Below are 17,874 nucleotides of genomic sequence, written 5' to 3'. Positions count from 1 at the left end.
TCTGGGTTTAAGTGGAGGGGAAAACAGTGGCTACAGGAGCTTTAATTACAGCTGACCCTGGTCATTCCAGGAGGGTTATCTGGTCTGTATGTTACTCTGGCCCCTTGCTTTATACCTACCAGTCATTTCACCACTTGGACGTCCTTGACCTCCACTGTAGGACCTACTATAGGACGTTTGCAGAAAGAATGTGGGTTTAAAAATATTGCAGCTCCCTGTAGTTGTTGGTAACTACAAATAGAATACAGAGAACAGGAAATCCATTGGTAAGCTTTTATTTTTCACCAGAAAACTGACTGCCACCACTAGGTCAAGATTAATTTTCAGACATGATTTGTGACTTTGTTTTCTTCTACTATTATATTACTCATCAACCATCATGGAAATTAGCAAATAGAGCAGCTGCTGTATTTGATTTTGGGTAAGGTCTCTGCTAGGGTCCTCCCTGTCTAGCAAAAGAGGCCAAACTAGACAAAGTTGAGAAGCCACTATAAGATGATGGTTGAATCCTACAGATTCCAATAGCTTTTCACAATAGAGTGAGCATTGGCTCTGCTTTGGAAAGCATTCAGCCAGAAGAACCAGGCCTGCTCTTCCTTCTGGGCATAGCAGATACAGGTGGGTGCAGCTTCCAGCACAACGATGTGATACCCCAGCCAAGACTGCCAGGCATGCCCCTGTGTGGCATGTTCTAATGGCAAAGGCATCAGCAACTGATTGGTCCTAACCTACCCTTGCCTACGCCTGGCCACTTCCAAGGGGAAGACCCTAGTGAGTGAACCCTGGTCTGTACCATCCAGCAGGGAGGGCCTGGGTGTTGCAGAGGTGGCTTGCAGCTGCCAGATCAGAAGGGTGGGGAAGAGGCTGGCAGGGTAACAAGAATGAGCTAACACCTAGCACCTCAAGTTTCAGCTCCTATCTGAAGCTGCTTCGTGTAGGGAAGCATGCAGGTGAGATTAGCAACCTGACAGATAGGTCTTTGGAAAATTCCAAGTTAGAGAAATCAGGGAACAAGGCGGAGTTGGGGAAGGATGGAGGACAGTTCAAAAGAGAAGCCATAGTCCGAATAGTTCAGGGTCCAGATGAACATCTGAGTTTGAGGGATGATGAAGATACTGTATTAAATTGTATTTTCGGTCCCTATGCCAAGCGCATGTGCACAGGGTAGGGCTGGAAGGAATGAGAGCCCGAGGGCTTGGTGACACAATGCACTAAAATTTTACACCAAGCTCCGAGTCACTGCTGTCTTGCTTTGGTCTGGGGGTGCTCCCTCTCACAGAGGGTATGTGCTGAGATAAACTGATTGACACTGAGCACCCCGACGTCTGTTTGTTTGCTACATTAAACCCATTGGCTTTGCAAAGAACAGAGATGGGCAAAGGACCTCTTCAAACTGGTTCACACAAAGAAAACGGCCCTCGTAACGACCTCCTTAGATACCAGTTTGAAACCTGGTGCAAAGGCGAAATGCTTATAAGCTTCTCTGTAGGAGCAACGCTTGCGCTGAGTGCAGGGAAACCATCCCGGAAGCTGGGTGCACTCATCAATAAGCAGGTACTCAGGCAGGATGGTGGCTGCACCTAAGGTCAGCCTTTAAGACCTCATTCTGAGGATTTTAGAAAAAAAAATCGGTTTAGAAATGCTTGCTTGGTTTCATTAGATGGTGGTTCATCCGACTACCACCCGGCTTTTCATTGCTGACTTCCCAAATATGTGGGCAACACATTTCTTTTGTGAGTGAAAAGGGACCGCTTTGGGAGAGAAGATCAGGTTTTCATCAAGGCTTGTACCAGACGCGGTGTGATCACGTTGCTGATTTCCGTGTGCATGCAGACTTCTCCCGTGTCTGCTGCCTCAGGCGAGAGATAAGCTCACCGCTGAATTGGGAGGAAAGCAGAACATGGCCAGTGAGCACAGGCAGAAGCCCGAAATCTCTACAGGGGCTTCTGTGGAGGGATTTGCCCTCCTGGGGAGGAAGTGTGTGTCACTCGGGAATTCTCGTTGGGCTTAGGAGTTGCTGCAGGGAAAACTGTGAGCCCTGGTTTCTGCCACGTGTCCTGTCAGTCCGTACAAATAAAACCTCCTCGTTTTATTTGGCATTTTATTCCTGAGCTCACTGCCACTGCGCTTACACGGGGATGAGGTCCCAGCCCCCACTCCATCCAAACCTGCTCTCAGGAACAGATCAAGGACTAATTATGTACAAATGCTGTGGTCCTATCTTTGAGGCACCTTATTTCTTTATATATTTTTTAAAGATTTTATTTATTTACTTTTAGAGAGGGAAGGGAGGGAGGAAGAGAGAGAGAGAGAGAAACATCAATGTGCGGTTGCTGGGGGTCATGGCCTACAGCCCAGGCATGTGCCCTGACTGGGAATCGAACCTGCGATGCTTTGGTTCGCAGCCCACACTCAATCCACTGAGCTACACCAGCCAGGGCCAATTTCTTTATATTTTTCTGATTGACTTTTAAAAATTATGAAACCTAACTTGGCTATATCAAAGTGCATCCAATATATACCTGCATATTAACAAATAGAACATTGCCAGACCCTCTGAATCCTCCCTTTCCCATCCCTTTACTAACACAATTCTTCCTCCCCGCTGGAAGTGAGGAGAGACAATCACCTCCCTAACACACCCTGCCCATCCACATAAGCATCCTTGAAAATGCAGTTTGGCTTGGCTTGATCTTTCCATGAGGGAACCTCCTCTGTATTCCTCTGTCCTGGCGTATTTGGTTCCTAAGCCTGACTTCTGACTGTGGCATGGGACCCCGTGTCTCCCACCATGCTGATTTCTGGGATCAGTGAGCAGATGGGGACCCGTTTTGGGGTGTCAGGAATACATTCTGTGTGTCTCAGGACAGTGAGGATGGAGTCACCATGTGGTGGTGGGGAGCCCAGACTTGGGGTGCCCAAGAAAAGCGATTGCGTGGGGAAAGCTCTGGGGGCTGTGGCCGAGGGGAGGAAGCCTCCCAGCGGGCGTTTCTCCAGGACTGACAGGGTTTCCAGGACGCGGGGCTTTGCCAAAAGCAGGAAGGTGCCAGGCAAAGTGGGTCACGTTAGTCACCTCGGTCTTTCCCTCCGCACATCAGCCGCCATGTCGTCAAGCCCTCACTCCCTGGGCTCTGGTCCCTGAGCTTTCACTCCCACCTGTTCTCGCCTCCTGCTGTGAAAATGCTCCCAGTGAAGCCGGAGTGTCATTTGACCCAGAGGGATGGAACTGGTACCCCAGAGGGTTAATAGCAATAAAACCCCAGAATCTGGGTGGTAAGCACCGTATAAAAATGGCTGCAGTGATCCAGCATCTTATGCCGTAGGGTAATAACATGTAATATAATACAGTGCAGCCCGTGGGCATGGGGGCAGGTGCCAGGGACGAAAATTATTGAAGGCCTACCCTGCGCCAAACACCACGCTGGTGATTAAGTACTTACATGCACACTTACATATAATATATACAGACAAGTATGTAAAGTGAGAATATAATAAAATTGATCTGGATTCTTGTTTTGGGGACGAGAAAATGGGGCCCCCGAGAAATGGAGTCCTTGGTCACGCAGCAGGTGGAGTTGCTGAGCTTGGGTTCCACCTCCGTGTCGTATTTCATTCTTCGTCTGTTTCCAGTGTATTTCACACGTGACCTACGGAGCCAGGCGTCCGAACGAGGCCGAGAAGCTTATCGTCTGAGACAGCAGCCTCCTCCCCGCTCTCACTGGGCCTCCCTCCCGCCTGACGGGAACAGCAACTCTCAGCTGCCTTTTTTAAATGGCTTTTTTGAGATATGATTGATTGGCGGTGATGGTTTCACAGGTGTATACTTATCTTCCATCTCAACCGCTTTTAAAATTCTTCCTCCAGACATCTAAATGACATGCCAATGCTGGTCTTTCTTTGCTTTTACTTTTATTTATTTATTTATTTTTTAAGTTTTAGCAGTCTCTTTTTTTATATTTTATTTATTTATCTTTAGAGGAGGAAGGGAGGGAAAGAGAGAGAGAGAGAAACATCAATGTGTGGTTGCTGGGGGCCGTGGCCTGCAACCCAGGCATGTGTCCTGACTGGGAATTGAACCTGTGATGCTTTGGCTCACAGCCCGCGCTCAATCCACTGAGCTACACCAGCCAGGGCTGGTTTTTACTTTTAGAGACTCACTACAGACCTCCTTTCCCGGGAGGACCATGCGCCTCTCGCACACTTTGTATCTCACCCTGGAAAAACCCACAGTGTCTTCCTAAGACCCCTGCAGAGAGATAGCATAAGTTTTGCTCAGCTCTCTACCTGGCATTTAAATCATTATAACTAAGAGAACAGTATCCATGGCTGAACTATAATGGGTGGTACGGTACACAGTTCACTGTGTAATTTTTGTTTTCCCTGGAGTTGCTCATCATTTTTTCATTGTTCAGTTTTCACAGTTTTCATTGTTCCCATCACTCACATGCTTTTCCCGATGGAGGCAGAGCGCTCTCTGGGCGTCCAGCGTGGCTAACCCATCTGTCCCTCTCGTAGACCATCCACCTTAGAGAACGTCAAGTGGTCAGGACGTGAAAACATAGTCTACCTTTAGCATGAAAACATGTGGTCACAGACAGGGCGAGCAAGTGCTTGTGGGAAGGATGTGTAAGGAGAAGTCAGAAGCACCATGTAAAGCAAAACCTACCTCTTCTGAAATGGTAGGCTACGTTAGCTCCCTCACATCTGGTGGTCCCCAATTCCCCACTTGGAGCAGGGCTTCCCCACGGCCCACCCGACCCCCTTCTCCAGTGCTTTGCTCTCTTCGCTCCTCTAGGCCTGCCCTGAGGCGCCTCTGTGATGGTTGACTCAGACATGCTGGAGAAGGAAACCTGGAGAGGGAGGCTGCCATGTGTTCCCTGTTAGATCCCAGAGTTGCGGGAGGAGGTGAGGGAGGAGGAGGAATGGGACAAACAGTAACAAAAATCAATGATCAAATTGTAAAAGCATACCTTTCCACATGCAAACGCTAGTGGTACAGGAATGCATGAACATCTGCACACACTATGTGAGGTTACTTGGTGATGTGAATATCAAATGAAATAAAATTTTCTGCTGAAATTTGATGGATTAAAAAATATCTATTTTGACTTCTTTGAATTGGACCTGCAGCTAATCCTTTACCCGCTTCTTTTAATTTGCTCTAGGAAGGGCCTGAACACGAGCCCGTCTTAATGACATTACTTAAAACTGCCGTGGCCATCACGAAAGGCCGCAGGGAGTGTCTGAGTCAGAGGCTTTATATCTCAGAGCCGCGCAAGGCGCTCCTTCAGACTCACCCAACCAGCTGCCAGCTTCCTCTATGAAGAGAGTCAGGTAAATACTTCCAAAGCCCGCCACTTACAATCTGGCCAGAAGCTCCCGAGAGAGGGAAGTGAGTGAGTTATGGGTGCTTCTCTGTATCTCAGAGAGTCTGTCTGAACTCTTCAAACCATGTCAAAATTGCTGCCCGGTCCTGTTCCTAGGTGTTCTATGTGACAGCTGTGTCTATGGCTGTGTCCCAGGGAGGCTGGCGCGCACCACCGGGCAGGGGTCAGAGACCCATGGGGCACTTCGTGGTGCATTCTTGGGATGATAAATAGCATCTAGGGAATGATGTACAAATCTGGAGTCTGTATGTCTAGTGTTCTTATTTAAGGCATTGCAAGTTGAAGTATACTAATTTTGGAGATTAGAATGGAGCTCTTTTAATTGCATAGTGAAGTGCACATCTCATTAGGGATTTATCAATATTTGAGGCCACACTTTTAAATAGAAATGGAAAGATTTGAAAATATTTCTGTAAAAGAGTATACTCTATAGCATCCCACTTAACTTCCATGGTGACAATAAAAATTAAACTTCTGAAATAGTAGTTATTCATTTTTTTCTCCAATACGTGTATTTCAGTTTGTTATACAGGAGTTTTTTTCTCCACCAACAATATGCTGTGAAATATGATTATTTTTCTTTGTACAGGCAAAAATGTTCTAAAATTAGATCATATCTTCATCAAATATTTAAGGCATATGATTTATCAATTAAGAATAATATGCTTGGGTACATGAAATATTATCATTATAATTTTGTTTTATTGAGTGTGTTTTGTCCCTGGTTTTTCTTATGCTTCATTTAAAAATTACTTTCCTTTCTTCTAATTAGACTTTTTAAAGAAGTGCTTTAGTGAGAACACATTTATCCTTTTGTGTCGGCGACAGGAAGGAAGGGGTAACACATTTCCTGGGCTGAAATGTACCGTAAGCCAGCAAACAGGCCTTCAGCTTCCGTGGGCTTTCAGTGGGCTTTACTAACTTGGAAGTTATAAATCAACCATATATCAATACATCAAGCTAAAAATACCTATGTGAGAAACATAAGAATATGGTATATTTGTAGTGAGATATAACATTAGTTGAAAGCCACGTTTTTACCGTAGGAAAAGAATTTTTCTTCGTTGCTATGCCTGAACAACGGCATACCAGACAATATCATGCCGATATTATTTCTCTGGCAACAAAACTGACTTTCTTTTCGACTTCCCTTTAGTTGTTTAGCTAGGACCGAAGTCATCATATAGTTATCGATGGCTCGTTGTATTTTGTTGTCGCCGTTGTTTTTAAGGAGTTGCCGTGAAAAGAAATTATAGGAGAAAGAAAAATCACGGTTTTGGTATCATGTAAATATTTAGTTATCTTTCCCCCGATGGAAATCCAATCAGGGTTGAATTTGTGAACAAGAGTCGGCATGAGAAGGAAAGAATCTTGCTTTCATTTCCAGAACCCACAGCGTACCTGCGTAAAGCTTATAAGATCAATTATGTGAAGTGAACATACTTTTTGGTATTTATTTTCAACATGTATGAACAAGAATGCTGAAAGATATATAATTTAATGCCATCTATCACTTTAAAAGTCATTGCTTAAGAATGGATGATGGTCTAGGAATGTCTCAGTTCCTATTTCTCGATAATGATGATTTTTCTACCGTGGTTTCTTTGCTGAAGTGATAACAAATATGTACTTGATGCCTGAGCACACCAACTTCTGTGCAGCTTCCTTTCTCTTCAATGTTTTGTGAAAGGCACCGGGGTGACCAAAAGAAACTGAAAATGGGGGAACTAGCCCCGACCGGGTGGCTCCGTCGGTAGACTGGAGCGTTGTCCCAGAGACCAGCAGGTTTCAGGTTTGACCCCTGGTCGGGGACATACCTAGGATGAGGGTCTGGTCCCTGGCCGGGGTACATAGGAGAGGCAACTGATCGATGTTTCTTTTTCACCTTGATGCTTCTCTCTCTCTTTCTCCCCCTTCCTCTCTCTCTCTCAAATTGATTTAAAAACATATTCTTAGGTGAGGATTAAAAAAATTGTGACTTAAAGAATTATTTGAAAGAGTCTTTTCACCCTAGGAAGTAAAACACTAAAACTTAAATTTGTAAAGCAAGAAGATAAGCTGGAGCTTGACCAAAGAAAAATGTACAGAAAAGTGTGTTTTCGTGCTTTGGGAGTGTGCTACTACCAAGTAGCTTCCAGACCACATTGGACCAAACAAGTCTCCGAACAGGGTCATATAAAAATCTTTCAGGTCTCATTCTGAAGATTCTAGTCTATATTATACCAAATGTGTTAAAATATACCCACAATTCTCCATTAAATATAATTTTCACTATAAAAAGTTTAAAGGGATTATTATGGTTTTATATTTAAAGTTACTTTCCTAAGAGTGATTCATTTCACTTATTATGATTTTCAGCAATCAACACGAAATTTAGAAAAGTGTTTCAAGAGAATCTAGCTCACATTTTCTCCCTATAATTAAGGAACTTTATGATTTCTAAACTTAATATAAAGACCAACTTGTGCTTCAATTTAGTGTATTTACTTGTATATTCACTAATTTTAATCTTATCATTTTTCATATTTTTAGAAACAAGACTTACTTTTTCAGATGTAGAATATGATTTTGAATCCCTGAAAAGTTTGGGGCCCATGGGCAATGCTAATATTGCCCACTGGATTATGTATGAAAACAGTTAAATTTTTTCTGGATGACTATGAAAAAATAAACGTAGATGTTCATTCTTGGAGTAACTGGTACGTGGAGTGTGAATGATTTTCTCACTCTGTGTTCCTGGGGGTGTAACTAGAGTGGGACCCATAGTGAATTGAAAGGTAGCTGAATTTGACCTTGAAAGACAGTCTTATTTACAGCCTTGTGCCTCCATGATGTTCTCAGGGTTTGGAATTCCAAAGTGCAGAATATGGGGTCCTCAGAGCACCCTGGAAATATCTAAGCTGATATTGCAGGACAGAATAGAGACCAATAAATGTCGCAGTGTTAATCCACTGACCATCTATAATGGGTCAGGCATTATATAAAGTTGTTTCTCAATTTCATTGTTCAACTTAAGCTCCTATTTGGTAAAATAGAATTGAACATTTATTTTAATGTCATTTTTAATTTTGCAAGGCATCATGTTTTTGTGACGTCACTGAAATAAGTACAATGACAGTTTTAGAATATTCGTGTTGCAAACCACAAATATGTCCCTCCTCCTGACTCTTTTTTTGTTTCCACCCCACGCCCTGACACCTCACCCCAAATGCCCTGATGCTGTGGTGTGGTCCTCTTACGGGGGTAAGGGTGGAAGGACACATGTTTTTCTGTCCTATAAATTGATCATCTCACTGAAGAAGGTGAAACTTCGAAACTCAGAGAAGTTAAAGAACTGACCCAGATCACACAGTTGCTAACCACAGGCTTGGGGTTAGGACTGGGCCCCTCAAGGGTTTGCATCTCTTGGGACCTACCACACCCTGGGGCATGATGGCACAGAATATCGAAGAAGAATAATGTGGAGTATTCATGTTCATTCACATAGTCTGAGATGACTTCTACTGGGGTACTGGGATCGATTTGAATATTATGTAGAAAGTCTGCAAGAAAAAAAATACCAAAATAGATTCCTGAAAAATTCCACTGGGTGGGGGGAGGGGGGTGGGCAGGGACAACATTAAGAATTCAAGGATACTCTCATTTTCATCCTGGGTTCTACACTTGCTTTTGTACCTTAGGTTCTCTAGTAAGAGATAGACTTCTGTACTGGAAAGTCTTATGAATGTGTGTGATACATAATATGACAATTATATTTCCATTCCCAGAAGAAGCAGAAAAAATCCCGAAAATAATAAATACATGCATAGGCCCAAGGATGCATAATGCTGGAAATAAGGATGGTCCCTTCAAAAGTTAGGATGTATGATCATTCTAAAAATGTGTATGTAGGCTGTAATGGAGAGAATGACTAAGAAAGTGCTGTATTAAATCTCCAGGACTAGAGCCCATTTAACAGACTGTTTAATATTATAATATTTATTTTTCTGCAAACAGTACTTTTGCTTTATTTCAGCTTAGAAATCTGGGGTGATTTTAGAATAGACCCCATGAATGTGTCTGCTTAGGACTTGAAAATGAAACTATCAGAGGCCACTTGATAGAAATGCCACGTCAGGAAGCAATGGGAATATGTCCTATACCCGTGAGACCATGGGCAGAAACACAGAAACATTGCACTAGACAATATTAAAATAAAAAATGAGTGTATCTTATTCTTATTGCCAGAATAGATAGTTTTAGCGTGGTGGCAACAAGAATACTGGAGCAAAGGAACTTTTTTTTTGTTCTAAGTTATTTATGGTTACATCCAAGGCTGAAGAAATGAAGTGTTTAGAAAGTAAAAGAATATAAAACCCATGACATTGGTGGAAAATGCCCTCGGAATGTATTTCATGTCTTCATTCCTCTCCAGGTGGCACTCCGTTTCACGATGGCCTCCCTTGCTGCAGTGAATGCAGACTTCGGCTTCAACCTCTTCCGAGAGATGGATAACAATCATGGAGGTGGAAATGTGTTCTTTTCCTCTCTGAGCATCTTCACAGCCCTGGCCGTGGTCCGCTTGGGCGCGCGGGGTGACTGTGCTGCTCAGATGGACAAGGTCAGTCTCAGCTCCGGCTCCTGCAGTTAGTCCCCAGGGCAACTGGTTCTCCCCCAGAAAACAGTTGAGGGCACTGGCCCCAGGGAAGTGAGGGCTGGTCAGCGAGCCTCTCTCCAGGTGTGAAGAATGCACGCAGCTCGCAGGCCTTGTTTGGCAGCTGGGAGACAGCAAGAATATTTCCAGAACTGCAGCTTTGGTCCTTTCTCTTGGGATAGGTTCTCGAAGTGTGTTTCCCAGGCCAGTACCAACAACATCTGCTGGAGAGCTTGTTAGAAATGCAAATGCCTGGGCCTCCCCCAGACCCACTGAATCAAAAACGACAGGCTGGAGCCCAGCACAATCCCTGTTTTGATAAACTCTCTAGGCACACAGGAAAGTTCAAGAACCAGTGCTGGAATAAATATGGATGAGAAAGAAGAGTTCCAAGGAGATACCGAGGAAGTCCTAGTTTAGACGCTGGGGACTGGGCACAAATGGCATAATAGAGCATTCCAGATAATAGCAGCCTGCTATAGTGGATGGCCATCAGATTGTCACCACCGCCTTTAGAAAGTGCCTATGCACTCACTCTTGTACACCGCCCTGAGCCAGGCTGTGCAGGAGGTCAACGGTCATGGTTTCCCTCCCTTCTCTCAGGAATTTGCCATCACAGTTCGGTAGCAGTAGAGACACCAGGTCCAGGATGCACGTGGTGGCTGTCGTCACCCCTTTCACTCAGTGACCCCTGTCGTTATGGCTCCATCTATGTGTCTCTTTGAAGCACCGCCATGGGCCAAGAGTCTTTTTTCTTTCTGATGCTCAAATGGTCACAGCTGGGCCAGTATAAATCCCTTTAAACTAGCTCAAGAACATATATGTGTATATGCATGGTCCATGGGCACAGACAACAATGTGAACAATGTGATATAGGTGGGGTGGGGGGCGGGGGCTCGGTGGAGGGTGGTGGCAAGGGGTGGGGAAGAGGGACATCTAGGTTAGGGTCAACAATAAGAACATACATTGAAAAATTATTAAAGTAAATAAAGTCTCCCAGAAGACTCTAAAATAGCTTTGCTTATGGACAACAAGGTGTTCTAGACCTGTCTTGAGTGTTCTTGGCTCAAAGAGGGGTCCGTTCCTCCCTACAAAGTGTGGTTCCCTTACCAGATAACGGTGTGAAGTCCAGAGTCGGCCCGGGTAGTGAGGGTCCACAGGGAGCGGGGAGCCGCTTGCCAGCTGGGGGAGAGAATCAGAAAAGTGTATTTATTTACATGGTTGTGCATTCAGGTTTATATTTTTATTTAGATCTAATATTACCAGACTTTCTGGTTTTCATATCAGATTTTTAAAGATTTATTTCTCTTTATCTGAGCTTCTTGCCCCTTTTCTCTCTCACATAACATTTCTATTGAAATAGAATATATCATAAATTTGTATCCTAAATCATGTTTTTTTATTACCATATTATCTAAAATTATACAAATTTAAATTTTCTAAAACACAATTAGGTTATACAAAAAATCCATTATGACTTTTTGACTTGTATGTGACTTGTATGACTTATGACTTATAATATATGGCATATGACTTATAATATATGACTTATTCCACCGCCTCTGTGGGAAGATACAATGGTTTTGCCATTTGGCATGAAGATGCAGGTGGAAGGCCACTGGGATCCAGGTGTCCCACAGTCTCTGTTTTTACCCCAATCCTCATAGCCTGGAGCTTCTTACATTGTAGAGACCCTTAATTTTCTTCTTTTTGCCATCATCTGAGTATGTTACCAGTCATCTAACAAGAAAAAGAAATTTTAATTTTTCTACATAGAAACACTAGGGTATATGAAAGTATAGGATTCCTAGCAATTTGAATTATGGTAAATATACCCTTTGAAATTTCATTTAATATTTATCACATTTAAATATTTACTAGTATCATTATTCATCTTTAGCTATGGTAGTTTCATTACTTAGTCTGTAACTTATTAGAATTTAAAAAAATATAAAAATAGATATGTATCACCTTATTAAAGCTTTTCTCAAAAGTTAAGTATGATTTCTGGAGATTCATATAATTTGTATAATATTATCTGGATTCCACGAGAGGTAGCTCAGAAAAGACATCTGGATCTCTGAGTCCTGGCACATTATGGTGGTATGGTGTTTTTCTAGTACATCCATGTAATTCCAAATACCCATCTATCCAATGGTAACTTTAAGACTTTTTTTTTGAAGAAGACTATAGGAGATTTAAAAAGTCAGTCTGATTAGGGAGGAATTTTGGCCAAAAGGGAGGAGAATTTTTCCTTTTTACTAGGCTTCACATTAATTATTAGCTTCTTTTTAGGGGGTAGTGAATAAAATGTTTAAAACTCTGAGGAGCAGACATTGTTCAAGAGGTTTTTCCACAAAGCCATTGATAGTTTACTCACGATTACATATAATAACTATGACTTCCAATGTTTTCTTGGCTTCCTTTTGGTTAAATCTTTCTCCCTGAGCTGTCAAAGCTCATAGAACTAGATCCTTCCATCCCCAACTCCTCATCTAAGGGGGGGGAGACACATAAGGACCACTCAAGTTCAGGGTCAAGTTCAAGGGCACCATCTGGTCAGTGCTTCTTTCCCTCTCCATGTTTATTGAGGTGATCATTGGTGATAATTTCTGTTTGCAACCCTTTCATTTTCATTTTGGGGGTACTGAGAGGTAAATTTCATCTGTTTCTAAGATAAATGTTGTCATGCAGAATGAAAAACTTATAATGACACCGTCCAAGTTATTAGGACTCATTCTTTTATTTCCTCTCCTCGCAACAACAAGATAAATGATTCCATGGAAATGAGGGGTCGCCATTGAACCTCCCTCTCTTAATGACAAGTGACCAACTCCATGTTCACCAACAGAGGGGTCATAGTCACAATGAAATCGACCACAAAACTGTGAAGCAGAAATGCTCAAGGACCCTCACAACTCTATCAACGGGGAAGAGATAACTACAATACTCTTTAAGTTGTTGCAAATCTCCATGCTTGTCCAAAGCAAAATGAAAAAGGGGGCTGATGTTCTTTAAACACCACAACATCATCGAATTAGAGGGAAAAATGACACTAAGGCTGCCAAGAAGGGCGCTTTGATGCCTGCAAAGACCACATTTGTGATTTTAAATTAACTTCTAATTTGTATATTAAATTGCCTTGTTGATTTTACCTATCTCTCACTTCATTGCATACTATTATTGAAGATTATGAGGATGTAGAAATGAAGTAAGTTCCAAATCTCTGACCTGGTAGGGCTAAGAGTGGTACTCCCGACCCTGTTAAGTTTTCATGTTTCTTTCTGAGCTCTTCCATTATCCCATAGCCAGTAAGGTGGTGATCTGAATTGGGGATCAGAAGTCTTGACATCGAAAGCCCCCACAGAGGCACTGATAGCGAGACCGACTGGCTTAATTACATTTCCCTTCTGCCTACCCCTGCTGCTCTCTATAGGTATGGCTCAAATATAGCATACAGGGTCCCTCAAGGAAAAGCTTCATACTGTATTTCTACAAAAATCCAACCAATAAGATTCTAACAGTCACAAACTGAGACAGTCAAACAAACCCACCATTGCCTGGTGGCTACTGACACTGTTCCAACACTTGGTTGGAGGATACGTTGAATGAGTCCATGATTGTCTGTGTCTGTCCACCCATGCCCGGGAGGCAGCACGCACACCCGTCTGGCCTGGCCACTTGTGCAGGTGGTTGTCGTGTGGGTAGCACACTTTTGTCCCTCCCTCATGGAGAGTTTTCATTTTAGATCCCGTGGACATAAGGGTGTGAGGGGCCTTCAGATAAAGTGCAACAGAAACTCAAGACTTGGGCATAGAGCAGTTATTAGACTAGTGGGGCTGTGAGAGCCACTGTGACAAAGAAAACTTAAAACTGCTTACTTTCAAATAATCACAGGATCAGAAATTATATATCCCAAGGTCCAATGTAGCTTCGGCTTTAGGAATTTCTAGATAGTCAATAACCACTTCGTTTTATGCTTTGGTGCCTACGTGGTTAGCCTCCATTTTGCCTCCTACCTGATTAACCAAAGTTTTCATTTTTTATTTGACCTCTTTTTATCCTTGTCTAGGTTTAATTAGTGGGTAATGATTAAATTACCTCCCCAGAAGGAGGAAACTAAAATAATTAAACGCATTTCATTTGTAGCTATTGATTTCACTGTCCCAGTTCGTACTTTCTCCAGTGAGCCACTGTTTTAAGCAAGTAAGTAGGGCAGCTGCACCTGTACCAATTAAAGTACCAACGAAGTACACATTTCATTCCTGCCCCGTGGGCTCACACACACACTCACACACTCACACACTCTCTACCAATGAAGTCTCCACGCTTTATTTTGTTTCGCCAGGTTCCTTCTTGTTGAGCACGGTCTGCTAACTGCTTTCTTTGCTCCTGTTTGCAGGTCCTCCGCATCAGTAGAATCTCAGGACACGGAGACTCTTCTAATGCTCAGGTAAAGACGATGTTTTCTTTTGAAAAACAGACTGCAAGACTAAATTTAGAAAAATTCTTGTCTCGCTGATATATTGAATTATGCGCTGTCCTGTAAAAACAAAAGAACATGGTTTATTCAGATTTCCATATTGTGAATATTTCAGACATGATTTTTTGATGATTTCTTTGTTAGTTATTAATTTACCAATATTTTACTTGTGTGTCAGCCAGCTTTGTGCAGAACTAAATATTTTACTTTTATCTTAGATATTCGCAGCCAACTTACATTGGTAAAATGAATTATTTAGTACACATTGTAGCCAAATTCATTGTCTTCTGTTCATAATTTTATTCAGAGGTGGATCACTTATTTTAGTAAATCTTTTAATTCACTTTGATTACAGACACTATTGTGAGAAAGAGTAAGAAGCTGTTGATTTATCTGGCATTGTTTGCTGCTTCTATAGTGTTCTTATTTTTAAAGTCTTTTATAATATGATACATATTTTATGTTCTACATAAATAAGAATGTGCATATATTTGCAGTCCAAGAATAAATTTTACACGTCTTTTTAATAACAGCAAGGACTCCAATCTCAGCTGCATAGACTTCTCTCTGATATAAACACATCCCACAAAGGTTACGAGCTCAGCATGGCCAATGGCGTTTTCGCAGAAAAAGTGTTTGACCTTCATGAGGTAAGTTCGGTCTCCTGTCTTAGAAGGTTATTATCACTTTGGGCCCGAGTCTTGTCCAATCCAGCACCTGAATAAAGACTTTCATCTTTCTACTGAGCCATACAAAGGTGATTTTTTTCCTATCATTACTAATTATGTTCTTAGGTGTATTCAAAATAGCATCACCCATTTTTAAAGTACCACTTCACCTGAGTGATCCACATATTTGGGGTCCCTAGGTGAGCACCCTCCAAAACCAAAAAGAGGTTGTCTCCTGGCCATGATAAGGAGCTGTCATTGGGGGGGCAGGGGCAGGGGGGAGCAGACCACCCACATAGGGTGTCCATGGGCAGCAGGGGAAAAGTCTGTCCACTTTTTCTCTGAGCTTTGTGTCTGCCGGGGTAGTTTCATTTCTCCAGTGTTGAATTCACAGACTTTTTCCCAGTCATGCCCTTTCATGTCTCCTTGCAGCACTGAATTACTTGTCTTTTCAGTAAGATCATTTGTGAAGAATTCCTATTAAGACACCTAGCCCGAGGAGACCAGCCATTGGCGGGGGAACAGCTCGGGCTGGACACGGAGGTGGGGAGTAGGTTCTTTTGAGGTCAGCAGACTAAATGTCAGCATTAGCATGTGGTGTTTGTATTATCAGTTCATTTACCATAGTACTGTGATCATCCAAAGACCAACAGACCAGAATGCACTCTGCATGTTGCCATGGGCAGCACATACTTTAGCGCCATCATTGCTGTGCCAGCCAACCAGAAACTGGTGAGTGCCATGCAAGCAGACACAGCGGCCGTGATTATCTGGGCATGTTTGTCCTCCCTGTTAATGCTCCAATCCAGAGACAACTATTCTGTGACATCTCCGGACTCATCGCCACTTGCATCTGCCCAGATCTCCGTGTTCCACCCAGCCATTATTGTCTCCTCTGTCTGTCTCCCACTCACATTCTTTGCCCCTTCCCACACCACGCCCGAGTCCTTTGGCAGCCTGCCCATTGGGAAGCATTAGGGCCCTTTGTTTTGTAATCTTCCCCAGAGAATCCTAGACGAGTGTTACAGGGGCTACCCTGCATGTTTGGCTCCACATGTTGTGTCTCTATTGCCACGCACACTGCTGTGTCCCTGAGGGACTGCCAACTCTCTTAAACTGCAAGTTGATGAGTCTATCCTGCTACTATTTATAGCAGACTTGCGTGGTCCCTTGTCTGGCCCTTGTGTGTGTGTGCAGAGCGATGCACCTAGAAGCACAGTAAAGCACAAGAACTTGGAAAATGGAGACAAAATCTGCTCATTGTTTATTAACATGAAGATGATTACTAGTGAAGCTGATAGAGCAGCCGGTTTTTACAAATCAAAAGCCACATACTTTATCTTCATTAAATGTAGCGGGAACTGAAGGTTAGCATGCAGAATTCGCCCAGGTGTTTGCACTTCAAAGGGCATTCTTCCCACTGCAGCTTGAGGACCATCAGATATGTTCGAAAGTGGGAGATAAGGAACAGGCTAAGCGTCATGATACCGTAATGGAACTTTGATTTATGGAAGCCATTTATTTTTTAAAATATTTTTTTATAAAGAGAAAACTTTTTTCTTGGTTACAAGATGGGGAAATCTCAGCCCCCTCTGCTTACAGAGACACAATAGTCAAAATCTTTAATTCAACAACTCAGCCAGGTGACTGCATCCTTGTAGAGCCCAGAGAAGGGTATCACCCAGACCACTGACAGCGGGGGACAGCCCCTGAAGGGGAGAAGGGAGAACCATAGCCTGTAGGAGGACAAGAACTGTCAGAAACACTCTCTCCAACCCAATGCCCTGCGGCGCTCTGTGTAACCACAGGATCTCCCAAATGACGGAGCCACAGATCCACTGTATCAAAGGCATTCAGGCAGAATCAAGAGAGCGCCAGGTGCAGAGCTGAGTTACCTGAGTCCTAACTCTGTCACTATATTGTTCTCCAGTCGACAGCTGATATTGTACAAACCTCAGTTCCCTTGTTGATAAAATAAGAGAATTTTACCAAATAGCCTTTATGGCTCTCAACTTTTATGGTTTAATTTGTAATTTTGAATCTCTGATATGCATTAAAAATGGAAAGTATGCATCGTTTTGTTGTGGCAGCTCAAATTAAAAGGGCATTAATGTACCATCTTCAATCAGTAGTCAACAGCCATTTCCAGAGCAGGAACCAAGAGCCAAGAACCATGCAGATACGGCGGGGAGACAGAGATGACTGTGAGATTCAATGCTGAGTTCACATTTGAAGACCAATACTTGTAATTCACCATAGTGGGAGATTAAAGCAGAAGGGACTTAATATCAATTCCAGAGATGCAGAACACAAAATTCTCCCAATCTAGAAAGGGAATTTTCTTTTTTAAAAAGAATTTATTTATGTTTAGAGAGAAGGCAAGGGAGGGAGAAAAAGAGGGAGAGAAACATCGACGTGAGAGAGAAAGATCAATTGGTTGCCTCTGCACATGCTCCCACCAGGGACTGAACTCGCAAGCCGGGCATATGCCCTGACCGGGAATTGAACTGGCGACCTTTCACTTTGCCGGATAATGCTGAACCAAACGAGCCGCATGGGTCAGGGCTAGAAAGGGAATTTTCTATATAAAATATTCTTGGCAAAATGCCAGATGTGTCTGCCCTAACACCAGGAACAAGAAGAGTATGTTTTCTGCAACATCGCCATAAACATTTTACTGAAGTTGTAACCAGTATGAACATT

At 42.9% G+C, this 17,874-nt stretch overlaps 2 protein-coding genes across 2 annotated transcripts in view; both read left to right on the top strand.

The window, feature by feature from the left end:
• LOC114506937 (serpin B8) overlaps window positions 1-17,874 on the top strand; it is a 207,608-nt gene that overhangs the window by 90,970 nt on the left and 98,764 nt on the right. The window lies entirely within an intron of this gene.
• SERPINB7 (serpin family B member 7) overlaps window positions 1-17,874 on the top strand; it is a 44,854-nt gene that overhangs the window by 15,788 nt on the left and 11,192 nt on the right. Inside the window, exons 2-4 of the mRNA XM_028524950.2 lie at window positions 9,802-9,987; window positions 14,423-14,473; window positions 15,037-15,153. Coding sequence (XP_028380751.1) covers window positions 9,820-9,987; window positions 14,423-14,473; window positions 15,037-15,153 — 336 coding nt within the window. The 5' untranslated portion in view covers window positions 9,802-9,819. The remainder of the gene's footprint in view (window positions 1-9,801; window positions 9,988-14,422; window positions 14,474-15,036; window positions 15,154-17,874) is intronic.

This window comes from Phyllostomus discolor, chromosome 9 (assembly GCF_004126475.2).
Source record: "Phyllostomus discolor isolate MPI-MPIP mPhyDis1 chromosome 9, mPhyDis1.pri.v3, whole genome shotgun sequence".
In the NCBI taxonomy this organism is placed as follows: Eukaryota; Metazoa; Chordata; class Mammalia; order Chiroptera; family Phyllostomidae; genus Phyllostomus; species Phyllostomus discolor.
The sequence above is the reverse complement of the archived record's forward strand: the minus strand, read 5'-3'. Positions and strand labels throughout refer to the sequence as shown.